The sequence below is a fragment of the Chiloscyllium punctatum genome, chromosome 32 (assembly GCF_047496795.1).
Source record: "Chiloscyllium punctatum isolate Juve2018m chromosome 32, sChiPun1.3, whole genome shotgun sequence".
In the NCBI taxonomy this organism is placed as follows: domain Eukaryota; kingdom Metazoa; phylum Chordata; class Chondrichthyes; order Orectolobiformes; family Hemiscylliidae; genus Chiloscyllium; species Chiloscyllium punctatum.
The window spans coordinates 10,134,070-10,158,508 of NC_092770.1; the positions used below are offsets into that span (position 1 = coordinate 10,134,070).

At 39.8% G+C, this 24,439-nt stretch overlaps 1 protein-coding gene across 10 annotated transcripts in view; it reads right to left on the minus strand.

Annotated features, from left to right (window-relative positions):
- The window catches only part of ppfia2 (PTPRF interacting protein alpha 2), a 549,829-nt gene extending 532,504 nt beyond the window's left edge, over positions 1–17,325 (minus strand). For 5 of the 10 annotated variants that reach the window (XM_072551617.1, XM_072551616.1, XM_072551615.1 and 2 more), the window contains exon 1: positions 15,274–16,194. In XM_072551617.1, coding sequence (XP_072407718.1) covers positions 15,274–15,513 — 240 coding nt within the window. In that variant the 5' untranslated portion in view covers positions 15,514–16,194. Of the gene's footprint in view, positions 1–8,785; positions 11,526–15,273; positions 16,195–16,346; positions 16,458–16,522; positions 16,684–17,238 lie in introns of those variants that run through there. The other 5 variants (XM_072551614.1, XM_072551612.1, XM_072551613.1 and 2 more) reach the window with 5 other exon arrangements.
- Positions 17,326–24,439: the final 7,114 nt, after the last annotated feature.

Below are 24,439 nucleotides of genomic sequence, written 5' to 3' on the forward strand. Positions count from 1 at the left end.
CACAAGTTCCCTCCTTTATAATTGAGTGGCCCTACCTTCTCCCTAGTTATCATCTTGTATTTAATATATGCATAGAATGCTTTGGGATTCTCTTTCATCCTATGTGGCAAGGTCATTTCGCGGCCCCTTCTTGTTCTCAGAATTCCCTGCTTGATTTCTTTCTTGCTTTCTTTATATTCCTGAAGAGCCTGTCCGATTTTAGCTTCCTAAACGGGGTGGAGCTGTTGTCAGGCCAGTCCCAAATTTGACACGTGGGAGTTGTTTAAAGACCTACTGATCAGAGTTCAGGACGGGCATGATCCAGTAAGGATGAAGGACAAGGATGGCAAAGTAATATACCCTTGGATACTGAGGGAGGTTGTGAATTTGGTCAAAAGGGAAAAAGAAGCCAATGTAAGATTTAGAAGGCTAAAATTCCAGGAGAACCCAGTAGAAGAATATGGAGGATAGTGAGATTAGTGTGGTGCATGCTGATATGCTAGGACCTTTTGGGATCTAGAAAGGAGTGATGTTGAGTCTCCTGAAGAGCATTAAGATGGATAAGTCCCCAGCGCCTGAAAGTATCTACCCTTGGATTTTGAGAGAGGCACGAGAAGGAATTGCTGGGGCCTTGTCCGAGATCTTTGTATTCTCATGTAGAGGTCCTGGAGGACAGGTGAGTTGCTAATGTTGCTCCTCTGTTCAAGAAGGGAAATAGGAACAATCCAGGGAATCTATAGACTGGTGAGTTTCACATTGGTTTTTGGGAAGCTATTGGAGAGAATTCTTTGGAATAGGATTTACCCACGTTTGGACAAGTATGGCCCAATTAGGGATAGTCAGCATGGCTTTGTTCGGGGCAGATCATATCTTACTAGCTTGATTGAATTTTTTGAGAAGGTGATCAAAGTAAAGCAGTGGATGTTGTCTACATGGATTTTAGTAAGGCTTTCAACAACATCCCATGTGGTCAGCTCACCCACAAGATTAATATGCATGGGATCTACTTTCTAGCTCCTGCCTAATACTGATGCAATTTGTCCTTCCCTGATTTAGTACCTTCCCACAAGATTCTGATTTATCCTTATTCATAGCTATCTTAAAACTTAAGGAGTTATGATCATGGTTCCAAAATGCTCTCCCACTAAAAGGTCAGTCACCTAGCCAAGCTGGTTAGTAAATACAAGGTCCAGTATGGCCCCTCCTCTACTTGGACTATTACATATTGTTTCAAGAAACTCTATCAGATGCACTTAACAAATTCTACCTCGTCTAAACGTCTTGCTCTAAGGGAATCCTTGTTCGTCAATGTCTCGATGGATACTGGGGGGGGGGGGGGGGGGGGGCCTCTTATATAAACCTATCAGAGTGAATGCACCCACCTTATTTTTGAGCTGTACTCCTATCGCCTAAGTGAATCAGCATGCTCCACACAGATCTCACTATCCTCCAGTATGGCCCCTCTGAGTGCTAATGTGACATTCTCCCTGATGAGTAATGCAACTCCTTCACGTCATTTATCTTACTATCTATCTCATTGGTTCCTCAAATGTATTGATTTAGAAAACCATCCTGTAAACACCCCATGAATTCATCATCTACAGTGTTGTTACTAATTTGATTGTCTAATCTATGTGCAGATGAAATTCACCCATAGTTAGAGCTGTACCTTTGTGGCTTATGTTTTGTGTCTCTAATTTGTTGTTTACTGCCTTCCCAATATTATCACTACAGTTTGGGACTGTATACAATTCCTACAACTCGTTTTCTTTCCCTTTTGTCTTTGAACACACACACACACACACACACACACACACACACACACACACACACACACAAAATAAACTTTATTATATAAAATTGGAAAAGTAATACATTTATTACATATATTACAAATTATTTACAATATCCAAAATTAACAGGGGCAATTAAGGTAACAATTAAACTGGGTGCGAGCATTCCAAAGAGTATGTCAAATAACAAATGCAGTCAAGATTTATTGCAGAGATTTCTCTGCAACTCCCTAGATGTTATTGATACCATGGGCCATCAAATCCCATTAAACTGTACAAGGAATCCATTTTTTCTTCTTTGGAAGATATAGCTTTGGAATTGCAACAAAAGCCATTCCATTATGGACTCCCTCAATGACACTTCACATTCTGGTAGTTTACTTTCAGTTCAGTCTTAAATGGGCTGCTTCTTAACCTGAGCTGATGTCCCTTGATCTCGAGAAACCAGGCCAGGGAAAATTTCCTATCTAGAACTACCCTAACATAAATTGTAAGATTTTTTGAAGTTTCAATGAAATCACCTCTCATTCATGGCACAGTGACTCAGTGGTTAGCACTGTTGCCTCATAGTGCCAGGAACCTGGGTTCGATTCCAGTCTCAGGTGATTGCGTGACTGCGTGGAGTTTGCATATTCTCCCCATTTCCGCATGTGTTTCCTCTGGGTGCTCTGGTTTCCTCCCACAATCCAAAGATGTGCAGGTTAGGTGAACTGGCTATGTTAAATTGCCTGTAGTGTTCAGGGATGTGCAAGTTAGGTGCATTCATCAGTGGTAAACGTAGAGTAAGAGGGTAGGGGAATGAGTCTGGGTGGGTTACTCTTCAGAGGTTCAGCGTGGACTTGTTGAGCCAAATAGTCTGTTTCCACACTTTAGGGATTCTATGATTCTTCAAAAATCTAAGCATTGTACATGCAATCCGTGGATTACGAATGAGTTTGTCCTTGAGGCCATTTGCAAGTCAATTTGTACGCAAGTTGGACAACAATGAAAAACAATATAAAGGAGACTACATAAATATAGGCAATGTTTGCAGGTCACATCTAAAAAATTACAAAGATTGCAATCACAAGTCAGACATCCATGAACCGGGGACCCCTGTAGATCCAGTTTTCTGAATATTGTCTCATAAAACAATCCCACCATCCCAGTGATTAATCTGATGAACCTTTGACTATTCCCTTTCCAGCAAATACATCCTTCCTTAGATAAAGAGACCAAAACTGTATGTAATAATCCAAAGAGGCTTCATGAAGTTTCAAAACAACTGCAACAAGATATTAGTGAAAAGTAATTTTACCTCCTTAATTACTTGTTGTGCATGCATAGTAACCTTTTGTGCAGTACAACCACCAAATCACTCTGTACTGCACTTTATTTTTGGACTCTCTCCCCTGCCCTCTGATTCTTTCTACCAAAGTGCATAATTTCACACCTTCCTGCATTAAACCTCATCTGCCAAGCTTTTGTCCACTTACTCAACTTATCGATATCCCCTTATAGACTATCTATGTCCTTAGCATAACATACCCTTGAACTTCTTTTGTCAAGGGTTCTGCACTTCAGTTAGCTAATCTCTTTTTATAGACCTGTTGATTTTATATTTTTTACAAATTTACTTTCATAATCAATTTTCTCTGTCTGTATTAACCTCACAATCAGCTGCTGCAAGTTCCGAGAAAAAAATTCCAAATTCTATGGCCTTCTACTAGTTTTTGCTGCTTTTCATGCCTTATCATTTGATTGGATACTCTTCTTGACTACCTTTGTTAATCACAGGCCGTTCACCCTTCTCCATCTTTTTTCCCCAAAATAAACATTTGCTGACTGTTATGAAATATCTGTTTAAATGTTTGCCACCAGTCATCCACTGACTTTCTCCTTAGTTTATTTTGCAAACCGTTTTAGACAATTCTTTCTTCACACCTCTGTAATTACCCTAACTTAAGTTGAGGATGCTGGTCTGAGACTCAGCTGGCTGTCCCCCAAGCTGAATTTGAAATTCTACCATTTTGTGATTACTACCCTCTAAAAGATCCTTAATTACAAGATTTTTATTAATCTTATCTCATTAAACATTACTGCAACTGAAATTGTCTGTTCTTAGGTAGGTTCTGCAATGTATTGCTCACACATTCTAAATATTTGTCTTCCATGTTACCCCATCCATCTGATTTTTCCAGTTAATATGCAGATTAAAATCACTCACGATGACTATAGTGCTGCCCTTTTTATACTCCTCCAATATTTCCTGGGTTATACGTTGTCCGAGTGAGGCATCTTTTTAGGAACCTATAGACAACTCCCATCCATGACTTCTTCCCTTGCTTTTCCTAAAGAAATGATTCCATATCAAAGTCTATTGGACTTGCATGCTAGCTTTTAGTATGTCATGGATAAGGACACACAGATCCCTCTGGAGATCCACACTTTTCAACCTCATATAATTTAAGAAATATTCTACCCTTTTATCTTTTTATTTTATCACCATATTCCACCAGCCATGTTCTAACACATTCACTTAGCCTATCCCAAGTCCTCATGATGACTCCTGGATACCATTCTTCCCACCAGTTTGGTGTCATCTGCAAATTACTGGCTTACATAGTAGATTATGGATACAAAAAGAAAATTTCATCCACACATAGTTAATTTTATTTTATTTTCTCTTACTCTTTTCCTCTACAGATAGAATTAAAATCAAACATATCCAAAGTCTTAGTTAAACATTTTGGATCTATGTGAAGAAATTAATTAGTACCTGTCAGTTACTACATTCTCAAAACTTTCAGATCATTATTGATTACTTTATCACATGCATTTCTACAGGCTAATAATCAGTCTCAAGTAATGCAAAATTATAACCAGATAGCTTTTTGCTGGGTAGATAATCAACTTTATTCAAAACTTCCATTTCCTCAGAAATCAGGTAATTGACTTCCTTGACTCGTTAAAATCTCACAAGCAGATGGCAGAGGTTGAAGGGGGTTAAGCTGCCAATATATGTTCCTCTGTTCCAAACTATATCTCTCCCACATGATTATCAAGAGTGCTATTTCCCAGCACCTGAGGAGTGACAGTGTTGCAGCAGGAGTGGCAAATTCTGCCTGGTCTCAGGATTTCAGCACACCTGCTTTATTATCAACCTCTCAATCAATATCAAGTTCAGTACAAAAATACCATATTGGGTAGAATGCCTAAGAAACAGCCAAAGTGCTGTAATTCCTGCTGAACCCGCCAGATACATTGACACAGAGGTTCGCTAAATGGTGTCTATGCTCATTAGAAAGGTAAATCAAGGTAGTTGTAAAGATGTGAACTGTTAATGATTGGGTTTTATTTCCATGATTTGGGAATTCAAGAAATCATTGGAAGCACTGAACTATCTAATCTGATCTGTCCATTCTAGTTGCAATTTGTTTTTGCTTTCTGATGTTCTGGTTTTTTTCTTGCCATTATTCAATTCTTAGAAGATCTATTGTGGCCCTGGGGATCCCATTTATCACGTAGTAGCTGCATTGGTTGTGGGTTGCAATAGCTGTTATTAGTAACAAGCAGAAGGACAATTCATCATCTCCTAAAACCCATCCATAGATATTCTGCAGAATGAAGATGCATGGCACCAGTCAGCATAATCCAACTGATTTGCATCATCATACAGTGATCATACAGCTGCACAACACTGGAATAGTTTTTACTATTGAAATAAGCTGCTAGCTTGTCTTAGCAATTGTGCTCCAGACATGTAGGGAGCCAGTTGTTGGCACAAATTTCAGAATTCTCTAATTCGGCTGTTAGAACATAAGGACATAAGAAATAGGAACAGGAATAGGCCAACTGGCCCATCAAGCTTGCTCCATCATTCAATAATGACTGATCGTTTCATGGACTCAGCTCCACTTACCCACCCACTCACATAACTCTTAATTCCTTTACTGTTCAAAAATCTCTCCATCTCTGCCTCAAACACATTCAATGAGGTAGCCTCATGTGCTTCACTGGGCAGGGAATTCCACACATTCACAATCCTTTGGGTGAAGAAGTTCCTCCTCAACTGAAACCTAAATCTGCTTCACCTTATTTTGAGGCTATATCCCCTGGTTCTAGTTTCACCCACCAGTGGAAGCAACTTTCTTGTTTCTATTCTATCTATTCCCTTCATAATTTTACATATTCTTCTAAGATTCCCCCTCATTCTTCTTAATTCTAGTTAGTACAGCCCCAGTCTACTCAATCTCTCCTCATAAGGCAGCCTCCTCAATTCTGGAATCAACCTAATGAATCTCCTCTGTATGCCCCCTCCAGTGCAGTACATCCTTTCTCAAGTAAGACCAAAACTGTAGGCGGTAGTCCAGGTGTGACCTCACCAGCACCTTGGATAGCTTTGGCATAACCTCCCTATTCTTAAACTCCATCCTTCTAACAATGAAGGACAATATCCCTGTTGCACCTGCAAACAACTTTTTGTGATTCATGTACAAAGACACCCAGGTCCCTCCGCACAGCAGTATTTTTCACCATTTAAACAACAGTCTGTTTTGCTGGTACTCCTACCAAAATTCTCATATTTACTGATATTGTACACCATCTGCCAAATCCGTGTCCACTTACTTAACCTATCTATCTCCCTGTGCAGACTTTCAATGTCCTCTGCACACATTGCTCTACCACTCATTTTAGTATCATCCAAGACCTTTGACACACTACACTTGGTCCCCAATTCTAAATCATCTATGTCAATTGTAAACAATTACAGTCTTAACACTGATCACTGAGGCACATCACTAACTACTGATCGCCAACCAGAAAAACACCCATTTATCCTGACTCTTTGCTTCCTGCTAGTTAACCAATTTTCTATCCATGCTAATACATTACCCGTAATGCCATGCACCTTCATCTTATGCAGCAGCTTTTTGTGCGGTACCTTGTTGCATGCCTTCTGGAAATCCAGATGCACCATCTCCACCAGTTCCTAGTTGTCTACCATGCTCACAATGTCCTCAAAGATTTCCATTAAATTAGTTAAATATGAGCTGCTTTTCATGAACCCATGCTGTGTCTGTCCAGTGGGACAATTTCTATCCAGATGTCTCGCTATTTCATCCCTTATTCAAGCATTTTCCCTACTACAGAAGTTAAGCTAACGGATCTATAGTTACTTTCCTTTTGTCCTTTCTCAAACAGTGTTGTCACATTTGCTATTTTCCATTCAACCTGAACAGCCCCAATGTCCATCGAATTTTGATAAACTACCACAAACACATCTTCTAACTTCATCACCATCTCTTTTAATACCCTGAGATGCAATCCATCAAGGCTGGAGTCATGTCTATCTTTAGCCCCATTAGCTTGCCCAACACTGCCCCTTCAGTGATAATGATAGTTTCTAGGCCCTCATCTGTAATGGACTCCTTGTCATCAAGGTATGTAATCTGTGTCTTTGAGACTGAAAAGTGACACAAAATACCTGTTCAATGCCTCGGCCATTTCCTCATTCTACATTATTAAATCCTCTTTTTGATTCTCTAAGGGACCAAGTTTTACCATAGCCACTCATTTTCATTTTATATATATAGAAATGTTTGCTATCCGTTTTTATATTCTGAGCTGGTTTACTCTCATAACCATTTTACTTTACTTCAAGGCTTTCTGTTGACCTTTAAAGATTTTCCATATGCCCTTGTTTCCCACTAATCTTTGCCACTTTTTATGCACTTGCTTTCAATTTGATACCCTCCTTTATTTCCTAAGTTATCCATGGCTGACTTTCCCTTTTCGTACAGCCCTTCCTTCTCAGTGGTATATACTTTTGCTGAGCACAGGAATAAAAATCACTTTGAAAGTTTACCACTGTTCCTCAATTGTCCCACTATGTAGTCTTTGCTCCCAGTCTACCTTAGCTAACGCCTCCCTCATCCCATTGTAGCCTCCTTCAAGCACAAGACACTGATATTGGATTTTACATTCTCACCCTCCATCTGTAATTTAATGTTGGTGTCCATTGCAAAGATGATGCACTGGTTTTGTCTAGCAAGAAGTGCATTGTTTAATGCAACTCTATACTGTGACCTGAGAGACGTGGGTGATCACCCAATCAAAACCTGCAAGTGACTTTAACAAACAGTGAAGGATGACCCTCAGCAACAGGTTCCACTTCTGGAAGTTGCATAAGCTATTGACAGAATACCTGATTACCTACAAGATTCTTCTTCATCACTCAAGACAAATCCAAGAAATTAACTCTTGACCAATAGATGTTGTATTTTGTTCAACCTTCTCTGAGTGGTCTCCACTTCGACTGAATTGGTTTCTTCAGGGTGCTGCTTCAATCCCACACTGGCTGCAGTAGTTCATGAAGGTCTGCCTCACTTAACTAAGCCCCCCACCGGATAATTTTTCACTTCAAGATATACATAATCAATTGTTTTTCTCTAATGCCTATGGTCCTTTATGGATATGACTTCATATACACATTCGTAAACGTAACATGCCGCTGCTCATTTTCCTTCAACTTTTCACTGCAAAAGTAATATTTATGAAAAAGAATGATTAACAAAGATAGGTAAGAGCAAAAAAAAAATCAGAAAGTATATTGAAAACTCAGAAAATGATATTACTATCTTCAGCTGAGTGCCTTTTTAATTCAGCATGTAGTCATATCAGATAATTTGTAAAGCCAATTTCACTTTTTGTTTAAACTTACAAAGTTTAGCTCTGGAACAAATCTCTATACTTTGCATTTAAAATAACTCTTGGGATCAATTAATATCTTGGAATTTAGAAACGAAGCATCTGTCTTTCTAATGGGTCCATTTCACACTAGCATCAGTTCAAAATGGCCAACAATGAGGTTAGATCGACATTCCAAATGTGGATTGGGAATATTCCACCACTGACAGGCTGGCGTACTGCCACTTGCACATTTCATAATCATACAGATGACAACCTGTTAAGTTTCATTTGCAAAATGTGGGCATACAAGAAAGGTGACATAATTGCTTGTCCATACGTACCAAGACAATTTGATGGTGAGCTGCCTTCTTCAAAGGCTGCATAAAAGTCGGTGACTTTGCAGGTTAATTCCAAAGATAGTTAAGAGTCAACCACCGCCATGAGTATAGAGTCATACATGAAACAGCCCAGGTAAAGGTAGCAATAATCCTTCTCAATAATGAACCAGTTGTGTTTTTATGAAAATCCAGCAGCTTGATGGACATTTTTACTGGTACCATTTATTGTTTTCCATTCCTTTTACATCAATTTTAAAATTAAAACTGCCATAATTGGGTTTGAACTCACATTTCTGAATTATTAATTTAGGCCTCTGGATGTATACCTATAAAATGCAAAGAAAAGGAAAACTTTCCAAACTACCAGAATTACCGATACCACAAAAACAGATCTGCGCACATATATTAGCTTTAGTAGCTACTTCTGCACAAATATATAATGGGTAATTCAAATATGACGAAAATATTACATCAACATCCAGATTATCATATACATAGCAATCAGCATTAAAATAAACATTCCATATTACAGTTTTCAAAAGGGTCATATGACCCACTAAATACATATTACATTTGAAAATATAAGCAAAAGGATGTGGAAAGGAATTGCGAAATAAAACTATTGTTCATAACATTGATACCATGCCAGACGATAACCATGTTATATATAATCCTAATTTCATGCAATACAGCTTCAATACATTGCCGCTGTTGAAGATTCATGAGTGTAAGCAGTGTATTTTTCATACATCTCAATGATTTCAACAACTGGATGTAAGTTTGCTCACTGAGCTGGAAGGTTTGTTTTCAGATGTTTCATCACCATACTAGTCATCAGTGAGCCTCCGGTGAAGTACTGGTGGTATGGTCCATTTTTTATTTATATGTTTAGGTTTCCTTGGGTTGGTGACATCATTTCCTGTGGTGGTGTCATTTCCTGTTCTTTTTCTCAGGGGGGTGGTAAATGGTTTCCAAGGCAATATGTTTGCTGATAGAGTTCCAGGAGTTGAAATGTCATGCTTCTAGGAATTCTCATGCATGTCTCTGTTTGGATCGTCGTAGGATAGATATGTTGTCCCAGTCAAAGTGATGTCCTTCCTCATCTGCATGTAAAGATACTAGTGAGAGTGGATCATGTCTTTTTGTGGCTAGTTGATGTTTATGTATCCTGGTGGCTAGTTTTCTGCCTGTTCATCCAATGTAGTGTTTATTACAGTTCTTACAAGCTATTTTGTAAATGGTATTAGTTTTGTTTGTTGTCTGTAAAGTGTCTTTCAAGTTCATTAGCTGCTGTTTTAGTGTTTTGGTGGGTTTGTGGGCTACCATGATGCCAAAGGGTCTGAGTAGTCTGGCAGTTATTTTCAAGATGTTTTTGATGTAAGGGAGAGTGGCGAGGGTTTCTGGACGTGTGTTGTCTGCTTGTTTAGGTTTGTTGCTGAGAAATCAACAGATTTTGTCCATTGTGCACCCGTTATTTTTGAATTCAATGCATAGGTGATTTTTCTCTGCTCTTCGTAGTTCCTCTGTGCTGCAGTGTGTGGTGGCTCATTGAGAAAATGTTCTAATACAGCTTCGTTTGTGGATGTTGGGATGACTGCTTCTATAGTTCGGTATTTGGTCTGTATGTATTGTTTTCCTGTAGATGCTGGTTTGAAGTCCCCATTGGCTGTTTACTCTACTGCAACTTCTAGGAATGGCAGTTTGTTGTTGCTTTCCTTCTCTTAAGTGAATATTATGCCAGGAAGGGTATTGTTAATGATCTTGAAGCTTTCCTCTAATTTGTTTCGTTTAGTGATGACAAGTGTTATCTACGTAGTGGACCCAACGTTTGGGTTGGATGGTTGGCAGAGCTGTTTGTTCGAGTCTCTGCATTACTGCCTCTGCTAAGAATCCTGATATTGGAGATCCCATGGGTGTTCCGTTCGTTTGTCTATAGGTTTTGTTGTTGAAGGTGAAGTGGGTGGTAAGGCATAGGTCCACTAGCTTGACAATATTGTCCTTGCTAATGAAGTCGGTAGTGTTGCTGTATATGTCTTTGATTCTTCTAATAGAGTAGTTGGTGTTTCCTTGGCCAGGTTTTGTTGATGGATGTGAATAGGGCTGTTACATCAAAGCAGACCTTTATTTCATTCTCTTCTTTCTTGGTGTCTTTGACGGTCTTCAGGAATTCTTGGGTGGAGTGGATGGAGTGGCGTGAGTCTTCTACTAAGTGTTTTAGCCTTTGGTGTAGCTCCTTGGTTAAACTGTAAGTTGCTGTTCCAGGTAGTGAGACTATGGGTCGGAGGGGGACACCTGGTTTCTGAATTTTGGGTAATCTGTCGCAGTGTGTTGGATCCGTCTGGTTTCATTTTGTGGAAGTTGGTCTTACTTATTTCTCCAGATTTCTGAAATTTTTTGAGTAGGGCTGTGATTCGATTCTCTAGTTAATGGGTCGGGTTTGGTAAGTGTTGGTATCTGAGAGCAGTACGTTCACTGATTTGATTTAAAATGACCGTCAAGCATCCTTTGTCTGCAGGTAGGATAACAATTTTATCATTTTTCAGTCCTTCTAGTGCTTTCCTTTCTTGTGTATTGAGTGTACTCCCTTCCTTTTTCCCCCTTAATGTTGGTGCGGCTGTCGGTCTGATGGTTTGCTGGGTTTCTTCTGTGAGTTTGTTGTCTTTCAGTGTTGTTTCTACTGCAGCCAAGAAATCATTCTTGTCCGTATCCTGGACGTTGTAATTTAATCTTCTTACTAAGAAATCTGGAGAAATAAATAAGACAGACTTCCACAAAATGAAACCAGACGGATCCAACACACCACACTTCTACGGATTACACAAAATTTGCAAACCAGGAGACCCCTACCCAGACCCATAGTCTTGCTACCTGGAACACCAAATTACAGATTAACCAAGGAGCTACACCAAAGACTAAAACACTTAGTAGAAGACTCACGCCACTCCATCCACTCCACCCAAGAATTCCTGAAGACCATCAAAGACACCATAAGACCATAAGACATAGGAGTGGTAGTAAGGCCATTCAGCCCATCGGGTCCACTCCGCCATTCAATTATGGCTGATTGGCATTTCAACTTACCTGCATTCTCCCCGTAGCCCTTAATTCCTTCTGACATTAAGAATTTATCTATCTCTGCCTTGAAGACATTTAGCGTCCCAGCCTCCACTGCACTCTGCAGCAATGAATTCCACAGGCCCACCACTCTCTGGCTGAAGAAATGTCTCCACATTTTTGTTCTGATTTTGCCCCCTCTAATTCTAAGGCTGTGTCCACGGGTCCTAGTCTCCTCGCCTAACGGAAACAATTTCCTAGCGTCCACCCTTTCCAAGCCATGTATTATCTTGTAAGTTTCTATTAGATCTCCCCTTAATCTTCAGCCATTCCTCGTATGTTAGACCTACCATTCCAGGGATCATCCGTGTGAATCTCCGCTGGACACGCTCCAGTGCCAGTATGTCCTTCCTGAGGTGTGGGGACCAAAACTGGTCACAGTACTCCAAATGGGGCCTACCCAGAGCTTTATAAAGTCTCAGTAGCACAACGGTGCTTTTATATTTCAACCCCCTTGAGATAAATGACAACATTGCATTCACTTTCCTAATCACGGACTCAACCTGCATGTTTACCTTTACAGAATCCTCGACTAGCACTCCCAGATCCCTTATACTTTGGCTTTATGAATTTTCTCACCATTTAGAAAGTAGTCTGTGCTTGTATTCTTTTTTCCAAAGTGCAAGACCTCGCATTTGCTCACATTGAATTCCATCAGCTATTTCCTGGACCACTCTCCCAAACTGTCTAGATCCTTCTGCAGCCTCCCCACTTCCTCAGTACTACCTGCCTGTCCACCTAACTTCGTATCATCGGCAAACTTCGCTAGAATGCCCCCAGTTCCTTCATCCAGATCATTAATATGTAACATGAACAGCTACGGCCCCAACACTGAACTCTGCGGGACACCGTTTGTCACCGGCTGCCATTCCGAAAAAGAACCTTTTATCCCAACTCTCTGCCTTCTGTCAGACACCAAGATAGAAGAGGATGAAATAATGGTATCCTTTGATGTAACAACCCTAGTTACATCCATCAGCATCAACCTGGCCAAGGAAATACTGATTACACTCTTAGAAGAACCAAGACACATTCAGCAAACACCACCAACTTCATCAGCAAGGACAATATCATCAAGCTTGTGGACCTATGCCACCACTCACTTCACCTTCAACAACAAAACCTACAGAAAAACCAACGGAACACTCATGGGATCTCCAATATCAGAGTTCTTAGCAGAGGCAGTAATGCAGAGACTCGAACAAACAGCTCTGCCAACCATCCAACCCAAATTTTGGGTCCGCTACATGGATGACACCTTTGTCATCATTAAACGAAACAAATTAGAGGAAACCTTCAACAATACCTTTCCTAGCATAAAATTCACTAAAGAGGAAAACAACAACGGAAACCTAAACACAGAAAGAAAAAGCAGGCCATACTACCACTGCTTCACCAGAGGCTCACTGATGATGTTACCTAGTATAGTAACGAAACATCTGAAAACAAACCTTCTAGCTCAGTGAGCTAACATACGTCTAGAACCTCAACATGAGCTAAAAATCTTCTTAAAACTCACTAATTTCAGCAACTACTTTTCCAAAGTCTAAATTGCTATTGTATATCTTCTCAAATCAGTTTTACTTTTCAGTTAGCACCATGCCAATTAGGTATACACTATGGACACTTATATAGTTTGCTAATAAGTTCTATACCTGTAAATATTTGTGAGTTGGTTCCTTTTATAAATATCTTTAGATCCTCAAGATAAAACACTACCTCCATGAAGCATCTATGTCAAGACCAAAAATGAAACGATACCAGTATAGCCCAACAGGTTTATTTGAAATTGCAAGCTTTTGGAGCTCCACTCCTTCCTCAGGTGTGGTATAATACGGAGGTATAAAACACAGTATTTATAAGCAAAAGTTTAACCTGAATCCTTTAATCAGTTGGGTGGTATAATATTGACTAAAATGCAAAATCAAGATTCCTCTCAAGCGTTTCTCCCTCGATAATTAAAGGTTTTATCAATGTACAAGGGGTGATAGCTCAAGTTAGACAATGCACTTTAGCTGTGAGATCCTGCTTCAAATCTATGTTTTAAGCTGAAGTCTGTTTTCTTTATTTTGAAGGAAAAGAACCTACATTCAAAGTTTTTTTTTCTGTCAAAAAAATGGACCTCAGCTTAAAACATAGATTCAAAGCAGGGCATCATACCTAAAGTTCATTGTCTAACCTGAATATCACCCCTTGGACGTTGTTAAAACCTTTAATTATCTGGGGACAAAGACTTGAAAGGAACCTGGAGTTTGCTGAATCAGCAGTCCACTTCCAAACTGATTAAAGGATTCAACAAGGGCAGCTAGTTTTAAAATCGTTCATTTTTTTGATTATAAATACTTTATCTTAAACCTCCCTATCACACCACACCTGAGGAAGGAGTGGAGCTCCAAAAGCTTGCAATTTCAATAACTTGGTGTTGTTTGATTTTTGGCCTTGTCCATCCCAGTCCAACCCCAGCATCTCCACATCATCCCATATCAATGGCTTAGAATCTTCAGCATGTAAACATTGATTTCACCTTTGAGCATTTCCCTTTGCAATGCATTTCTGTTGTTTATATCCTCACTTTTCACAAGAATATAGACAGAACAATAACAATGAACTCAAAATCTCAAGTACGATAGGTATTGCTTGAATGTTTATTATCCTTACGCAGGACCATCACAAACCAATTGTACAAGAATTTTATATAAGTACAGAAATATATTCTCTATTAAATATTTAATCGTAGCATAATTTTATAATAGTTTAATCATTAAAAAATAAATTATATGTCATTGTTTAACTCAGCATTTCTAATATTTTATACATCGCTTTTTTTCAATAAATTAAATTCTGGACTTTGAGAAGCTTTTCAAATCTATTAAATACAATCGATTAACATAATTACGTGTTCGACTGTATATTAGTAAATTGTTAAATATTGGATTTGCATAGCTTGCTTTGAAAAAATAAAAACAAGTTTGTTTATGCAAAGAAATCACAGTGAACCAGATTACAAACAAAAATGCATATCTCTACAGAAATTAAATTTATAATTCACAAATTGGCCATGTTTCCTTCACCAAGTTCCTCCTTTAAAATACTACGCGCAGTAATATTACCGCGATCCATCTGCCAAACTAAACTGTACTGGTCAATTCAGTGCTGCACAGCAGTCAAATGCATTACAGGTTAACAGGCTATAGGGTGCACCCAGTTCAGAAAGCCTAATGGCAAACAACTGGACCTGGTGATAAAAGTCATGAGGAACACAGAACGTTAGTAATAAAATCGAGAAGCAGAAAGAAGGCTATGTGTTTGCAATTAATACACATTGCCTTTAGACACTGCAGATTTTCAGTATTGCTTTCAGAAATCAAGGTGCCTACCTGGGGTAATGCGGAGTTAAGTTGGCGCTGCAGAGAGTCCCTGTCGTAAATGACATCCTGAAGTTTGCCTTGTGCTAGCACTAAGCTCTCCTGGGTCTCCCGGAGGGTGTCAAGTAACCGGTCGCGCTCATCCAGCATGTTGACCATCAACTGCTCGAAATTGGAGTCCTCCGAGCTGCTCTGGGAGCCCCTCTGGCTGAGGGTGTCCTCACTGATCGTGGGCATCACCTCGCACATCATGGTCGTGCCGAGTCCGAAATCCGAGTCCTTCGGGCAGGCGACTGGGCAAAGAAGCTTCCAGCCGAAAACAAACAGAAGCAAATCAAAATCTTCGAGCCACACACACTCACTCACTCACACCAAAAGGGTGTATATTTCAGCTCGCCATTCCGTCCGAATAGCATTTGAACAGCCCTCTGGTCACTTGTGCACCCACCCTTTATTTTTTTATTATTTATTTACGAAAACCTCTCGTTCTCCGTCCTTCTCTTTTTCAGAGATGAACAATGACAGCCGCACCAACCCCCGACGCTGCCACTCTCCTCCTGCGCATTTCTCTGCTCACATCTTCTCCGATGGACCTCAGGAGGTATCACCCCCACCGCCTTCCGAAATATTTAAAAAAAAACGGCCGCGGCCGGCGCTAACGGTCGCCGCGGCAGATGTTTCGCTTCTGCCGGAAAGACTCTGGCGGTTGGTCCCCCCTTTCTCCACCCGCCTGAACTGACGGCGTTAATACGGTGCACGGGTTAATGTGCGACCAACGAGAGCCGGGGTAAAGAATAATCAGACGATAATGATTCTCAATTTCGATACTTTCTGTGCGCGGAGGAGGAGGGTGGGTTTTTATATTTAAAAAAAAATGAAGAGCGATTGGCAGGTGGGCTCGTGCCGGAGGGCGGCTCGAGCTGGAGGGCGCGCGCCGGGTGATGGGGCAGAGTGGCGCGTGAGCCCCCCACCCCCCCCAAAGCAACGTCCCTGCAGGCACGTTTCTGCTGCTGTCACGTACCCCCTGTTTAGGGAGTGGGTGGGTGTGCACTTGGCTCCTTCGAATTGATTGCATTTTCACTCACCTACACAACTAATATCATCGTTACCGACACCGTACAGTTTAATGCACCAAACCTCATATATATATATATATATATATAGTGCGTGTGTCTGTGCATGTGTGCAACATGTGATGGTAATCCTCATTCATGTTATGTCCTCGCCAATCTGGGCGGCTTCTGAGTTTATTTGGCATTACCTCATGCCCCGCTTTGGAAGCTGTCAACTCCCGAACGGGAACTGCAAACCTCCTCCAGACTCTCCACCCAGCTGTTTAGCATCTCCCTTTCTTTTTCAACCGGGACAACCGTATGTAGAATTGAAGTCCAGGTAGTATTTCATACACCCCGCCCCGAACGTGTTTTACATTTTTATCCCTTCTGTTTCCTTGTTGCTTCTGCGAAACAAATTATGCTTTGGCGGTGACCCCGGTATTGTAAAACATCGCCCTGTGTTAGAATAAGATTTAATGGGCAGCAGAAAATAGATATAGGGCGTGTGCCACTTCCTGGATCACTACAGTAGAAATATCTGTAGAATCTGTTAAATGTCACTGCTCTGTGAGCGCCCTCTAAAGCAGCTGCATCCCTTCTCAACAATGATGTAATTGTACAGTATGGATCCAAAATCTTGGGTGCATTCATTAGAATTAATCTAGCATGCGTGGCCGGTGCGTTTCGTTATCTTTAATTTTCAAACAGCGAAAAATAAACCATTAGGGTTGCACAGAAGTAATAGTTTGCCTGTCAAACGACTGTTGCAATTCCAATGAAATCAAAGAGCACAAAATACAAAGCATAAAAAGTCTGAAGTGCAAGGAGAGCCTTCCAGAGGCTTGGGCAATAGCCATCGCTCTCGCCACTTCAAAATTCCGAGTCGTGTTCTCCGCATACTGTAATAAATTTCCCCACTAACCTGCTCTATCGCGAAAAGTGATGGTGAGTTAAGGAATCGAGATGTTTATCGCCTAAAAGCTACTATAGTGTTCCAATGAAAGCATGTTATTAAATTGCCAACAAACTCATGTCACTGTCGCGTGTCATGTGGGCAAATCCACCTCTGGTTAATACCACCATACTATTAAATATGGTTGAGCAAACAAAAAACACACACACATATATATATAGAATGCAAATAACGCGGTCAAAACTTGAGTTCGCATTTTCAGGTGAGTTTTCGATGATAAAACCTACCAGACGACACTCCAACGGTCGTAAAATAGATGAGCAGCTGTCGAAAAAACTCCGGGAAGGTGCAATTTCGATTTGCAAATGTGAATGATGTTCTGTAAGAATAAAAGTTACATTGTAATGCACCTGCTTATGAAGCAACAACCAAACCACTACAAAATAAGTCAAAATTACTGTTCTAATATATATCCGAGACTATTTCTAGCCCAACACCAAATCACATGTGAAAATAGAAGTGTGATTGAGAAATAAAGATCATAATGTAAGTAAGTTCAATACAAGTATTGACAATTATAATGAAAAGTGATGGAGAGATAAAAGGGCACAATTCAGCAAAATGGGATAAAAATGAGAGGCAGAAAAGGCTGGGGCTATTTTCCCTGGAGCATTTAAGACTGAGGGGTGTTCTTATAGAGGTTTATAAAATCATGAGGAGCATGGATAGGGTAAATAGATAAATAGATGGGGTAGGGGAGCCTAAAACTAGAGGTTTAAGGTGAGAGGGGAAAAATTTAAAAGGGACCTAAGGAGCAACCTTTTCACATAGGACAGGTGCCAGACGAAGTGGTGGAAGTGATACGATTACAATGTTTAAAAGAAATCTGGATGGGTATCTGAATAGGAAGGGTTTGAGGGATATGGACCAATTGCTGGCAAATGGGATTAGATTAATTTAGGATATCTGGTCAGAATGGATTATTTGAACCAAAGGATCTGTTTCCGTGCTATATATCTCTATGACTCTAAAAGTATTCAAACAAGTTTATCCATTTGCAATGGAAATATGTAATTATAAGATGTCCAGGAGAACTGAATAAATACATTCTTTAAAAAAATAACAATCAGATAGTACTAAGTTTGAAAACTAAAAACTTGAAAGCACACAATAGGTTTAGGTTTACAAGACTAAAAACAGTGTAGTGGGGTGATGAAAAGTAAAATTGGTGACCACTACCACCTAATGAGTTGTGCCCCTCCTCACTTTAACTCTGAGAACTTGTTGGCATTTCTGGGGCTTGATAGTTCATGCTACGTCAGTCAATCATCTGAAGTTTTTAGCCAATGCACAAGGGAAAACTGCTCACAATTTGCGAATAGTGATTATCAGCTTGCCCACTTTCAGAATGGTTTTCATTCTTTTGGGAACAAAACATTTATTTTCTTAAACAGTTCATTGATCATAGAGAATATATGGTGCCAGATAGTTCTCTGATGTCAATTCCAAACAACATAGTAGCTTCAGTGGCCAGTGGCCATTACTGACACCTTTATTTCTTACTTGTTGGAAGTTGTTCAGTTTGAACAAAGAAATAAGTGTAGCAGCAGTTTTATAAAATCTTACTTACAATGTATTAGAAGATATTACAAATATTTGCTTTTAAAAGTGATCCCAATATCTAACACGTGGCCATCAAGGCTCCCACTGGCCAACTTGCTGCCTTCATCAACATATGACAATCCTGTTAGAGACTGATAACTTTTTTAAAAGAAATTAAAACCTCCAGTCACAAACTGAAAAGATCACACACCAAGTATTCAAGTTTTAAGATCTTCATTCTAATAGCCTAAAACCAATTTTGACGAGATATTATTTAATTAGACAACTTGTGCTCTAAACTATAGAAATGTTTCCCTTTAATGATTATCTTAAAATGATTAAAAATCTCTTCTATGGTTACAATTCACTCTACCATTAAGTGGACAACTCATTCTTCCGGAGCCAGTCCAAGGTGATGCTTAGTTCACAAGCATTTGGGGTTTTTTTTAAGTTTCATACCCAGTTACTACTAATCCCAAAATTGGCTTTCACCATGAGGAACAAATTAAAATTACTTTCTTTAGCCAAATCAAAAGGAAGCGTCCAGTCCTTTTCAAATCCTTGCAGACCTGGTCTTTTCAATCCCAGCTATGTTCTGCATTATAAGCACCAGAGAACTACTGCTTCTCTCTGTCTTCCTGCTTTTAGATTCTTGCAGACTGAGTGTGTCTGTGAGGTTCAATAATATTTTGGAAAACCTGCAATCTGATCATACAATGGCTTCCAAACCTTAAAACCTATCTGCAAGGCAGTGTGAATCAGGTGGGCCTTGTATCCAAGTAGAAATTAATTAGTGATTCTCTGGACCCCAATTCCATTATATCTTAGAATTAATTAGACTGTCTAAGGCAGTGTTTCTTAACCAGTAGGATGCAAAGAATATCCAGATTAATGAAATTCAACCACAGGTTTCTCACTAATGACTAAATAATATTTCATTTTGCTTAAACATGTAGCAATAAAATGTATTCTCTGCAAAATCATTGCAATTTTAATGTCTTTAAAAATGTCCATTAATTATTAATATAATAGAAAAATGCATGTATCTGTAAAACTTCACTTCCTGGAAACGTTTGGTTTTTGTCAGTATGAGACCAGTGTTTTTTAACAAAATGGTTGGTGGCATATAATATCCAAAATGTTGAGAACTGTTGTCTCAACTATAGCTGTTTACACAGTGAAGAAGGTTATCTAAGGGTACAACAGGATCTTGATCAACTGGGCCAGTGGACCAAGAAATGGCAGATAGAATATAATGCAGATAAGTGTGGGTTGTTACATTTTGGTGAACCAAACCAGGGCTGGACTTACATGATTAATGGTAGGGCCTTGAGGAGTTTTATCAACAAAGTAACCTAGGTGTGCAGATACATACTTCTTTGAAAGTGAAATCACAGGTACACTGGGTGGTGAAGAAGGCATTTGGCATGCTTTCCTTCATTGGTCAGACCATTGAATACACAAGTTGGGACATAATTTTACACATGTACAAGACACTGATAAGGCCACATTTGGAATACTGCATACAATTCTAGTTGCTCTGCTGTTGAAAAGATGTTGTTAAACTGGAAAGGGTGCAAAAAAGATTTGCAAGCATGTTATTGAGATTGAAAGGTTTGATTTAGAAGGAGAGGCTGGATAGACTGGAACTATTTTACCTAGAGTGTAGGAGGCTGGGGGGTGACCTTACAGAAATTTACAAAATCATGAGGGGCATGGAAAAAGTGAATATTTTTTGCAGGGTAGGGGACTCCAAAACCTGAGGGCATACGTTTAAGGTGCGAGGGAAAAGATTTAAAAGGGTCCTGAGGTGCAACGTTTTCCGGAAGGTGGAGCATATATGAAGTGAGCTGCCAGGGGAAATGATAGAGGTAGTTTAATTACAACATTTAAAAGACATTTGGATAGGTACACGGATCGGAAAGATTTAGAGAGATATGGGAAAATGGGACTAGTTCAGTTCAGAAAATCTATGGATAAGTTAGGCCAAAGGTGTCTTTCCTTCGTGTTTGGCCCTGTGACAAAACCTGATATGCTTAACTCATCCCTTGCATTTGCAATAAATCTACTATTAGTACAGTTGCACAGTTCAAAATATCTTACACACCAGGTACTAGTTCAACAGGTTTATTTGGAAATATAGCTTTCAGAGTGCTGCACCTTCATCAGGTAACTAGTGGGGTAGGATCATAAGACGCAGAATTTAAAGCAAAAGATCACAGTGTCATGCAATTAAAATAATATATTGAACAAACCTAGATTGCTGTTTAGTCTTTTATCTTTAAGAATGGGTTGCAGGTTTCGGTTCATTAATATGTAAATCCTAGAACTTCTTTTAAGTCACATCCTCGAGATAACTTGAGGTTTTATAAAATAAAGGTGATATCTCAGCTCAGACAGTGCATTAATGTTATGAGGTTAGACTCTATGTATCCCAATCTTGAGTCAGACTGGTTCACTTGCAAATGCATTCTATTTTTGCTGAATTGTATTTGCAGATACATTCTATTTTGGCTCAAAAGGCACACACCTGCAGGCAGCCAATCCATATAATATTTTATAAATTCCTACTTTGGAAATAGAACCAATTTGACTCAAGATTGGGATGACTTGGAGGTGCCGGTGTTAGGCTAGGTTGGACAAAGATTATAGTCCAACAACTTTATTTGGAAACACTAGCATTCAATGTGCTGCTTCTTCCTCAGGTGCTTGTGGAGAATAAGATAACAAGACACAGCACTTATAGCTAAATGAGTACAGTGTCACTGGAGACGTGATGATACACTAAATAATTTTAGATCAAGTCTTTCACCTTTTAGAATAGGATGTGTTGATTTCTGTTCTTTGATATGTAAATCCCAGAACTTATTTTAAATTACATTCTCAAGAAAGGTCTATCTTTTCTAACAATAGGTGCCATCGCAACTCAGACAATGCATTAAGGTGTGAGATCTGTCAGTGTCCTAATGTTGAGTTAGACTGGTTCTATTTCTAAAGTGGAATTAACAAAGTTTTACATGGATTCATACAGTTTTTGAGCAAAATAAAATATAATTCTGCAAAAACAAATTCACCCCATAAATGTATATGTGTGCATGCATAGGAGAGACAGAGCGAGTGTGTGCATGTGGGTGTGAATACATGTGGTAGAGTGTGTATGTATATGATTGTGATGATTTGGAGGTGCCAGTATTGGACTGGAGTGGACAAAGTTAAAAATAACACAACACAGTCCAACAGGTTTGTTTGGAAGCACAAGCTTTCAACGCCCTGCCTCTTCATCATGTGGTTGTGGAACATGACCCTATGAGACAGAATTTATAGCAAAAGGGTTACAGTATCATGGAGTTGTAATGATTAGTTAAAAATCACACAACACCAGGTTATAGTTCTTAAACAAATTTAGATTAAATATTTCATTTTTTAGAATGGTTTAAGTCCTTTAACATGTAAGTCCCAGAATTACATTCTCAAGGTGGTGTCAGTTTATCTAATAATAGGTGTCATCTCAACTCAGACAAAGCATTAAAAGTATGAAGGTAAAGTCTGTACCAATATTGAGTCAATTCTATTTCTAAAGTGGGGCTTACAGAATCTTACATGGATCTATGCAGTTTTTGAGCAAATAAAATGTAAATCGGCAAATACAAATTCACCCCATAAAGTTATATGTATGCGTACAGGAGAGACAGAGTAGATGTGTGTATCTGAATGGGTGCATGTGAATGAGAGTGCATGTGAAAGTGTGTGTGCAAGCTTGTGTATGAGTGTGATGGGGTATAAGCCTGTAAGAAAATGTGTGCGTGACTGTGGGGGCTGTATGTGTGTGCGTATGGGAGAGAGCCTGTGTATGAGAAAGGATCTACGTAAGTGTGTGAATATGTAGGAGTGTGTGTGTGTGTTTGTATCCGTGAGTGAGAGTGAGTGTACAGTGCAGTGGGGTCATCTGTAGTGTGACATGAACCCAAGGTCCCGGTTGAGGCCTTCCCCATGGGTATCCAACATGGCTATCAGCCTCTGCTCGGCCACTTTGCATTGTTGCTTGTCCCAAAATCTGCCTTGAAGGATGGTCACCCAGAGTTCCGAGGCTGAAATGTCCCAGACTGCTGAAGTGTTCCCCAGCTGGGAGGGAACAGTCCTGTCTGGGGATCATTGCATGGTGTCCATTCATCCCATGTCATAGCTTCTATTCAGTCTGTACCAAGCCTCAGGGCATCCCTGCCTGCATCAGATATGTGTAGGCTTGGTTAAGTGTGTGTGAGGGTGATGAGGTATACGTGAGAGGGTGCATGTGGGGTGAGTGCGAGGGGTGGATGTGTGTGCATGTGAGAGAGAGCTTGTGTATGAGAGAAGGTCTGCATGGGTATGTGAGTATGAAGGAGTGTGTGAGTGAGTGAGTGAGAGAGAGAGAGAGAGGCAATGCTGAATGGCTGAGAAGCTGATAGCCAAATTCGGTACCCATGAGAATGGCCTCAACTGGGACCTTAGGTTCATGTCTCACTACAGGTGACCCCACTGCAATATACACTCTCTCACACACACACACATTCCTACATTTTAACACACCCACGCAGACCCTCTCTCATACGCAAGATCTCTCTCATATGCACACACATAAACCTCCCGCACTCACATCCACCCACGCAACCTCTCCCAAGCACATACCCCATCACACTCGCAAATACACTTAACCAACCCTACACACACACATACACACACACTCCATCACATGCATTCACACTCCCATGCACACACTCACATGCACACACTCTCTGTCTCTCCTACACACGCACACTTATAAATTTATGGGGTGAATTTGTTTTTGCAGAATTACATTTTATTTTGCTCAAAAACTGTATGAATCCACGGAAAACTTTGTTAATTCCACTTTAGAAATAGAACCAGTCTAATTCAAAATTAGGACACAGACAGATCTCACACCTTAATGCATTGTCTAAGCTGAGATGGCACCTATTGTTAGAAAAGATAGACCTTTCTGGAGAATGTAATTTAAAATAAGTTCTGGGATTTACATATCAAAGAACAGAAATCAACACATCCTATTCTAAAAGGTGAAAGACTTGATCAAATATTAATGTATCATCACATCTCCGTAACACGTACTCATTTGGCTATAAGTGCTGTGTCTTGTTATCTTATTCTCCACAACTACCTGAGGAAGAAGCAGGGCTTTGAAAGCTAGTGTTTCTAAATAAGCCTGTGGACTACAACCTGATATTGTGTGATTTTCAAGATTAGGGACAGACAGACTCTAAACTCACACTTTCAATACATTGAGCTGAGATACCACCTTTTTTTTATAGAACCTTAAGTTATCTCGAGAATGTAGCTTAAAAGAAGTATTGGGATTTGCATGTTAATGAACTGAAACCTCCATTCTAAAAGATGAAAGACTCAACAGCAACCTAGGTTTGTTCAATATATTAGGAGAAAGTGAGGACTGCAGATGCTGGAGATCAGAGCTGAGAATGTGTTGCTGGAAAAACGCAGCAGGTCAGGCAGCAACCAAGGAGCAGGAGAATCGACGTTTCAGGCATGAGCCCTTCTTGTAGAGGGAGGAAGAGAGCTTCTTCAAGGAAGGCATCCT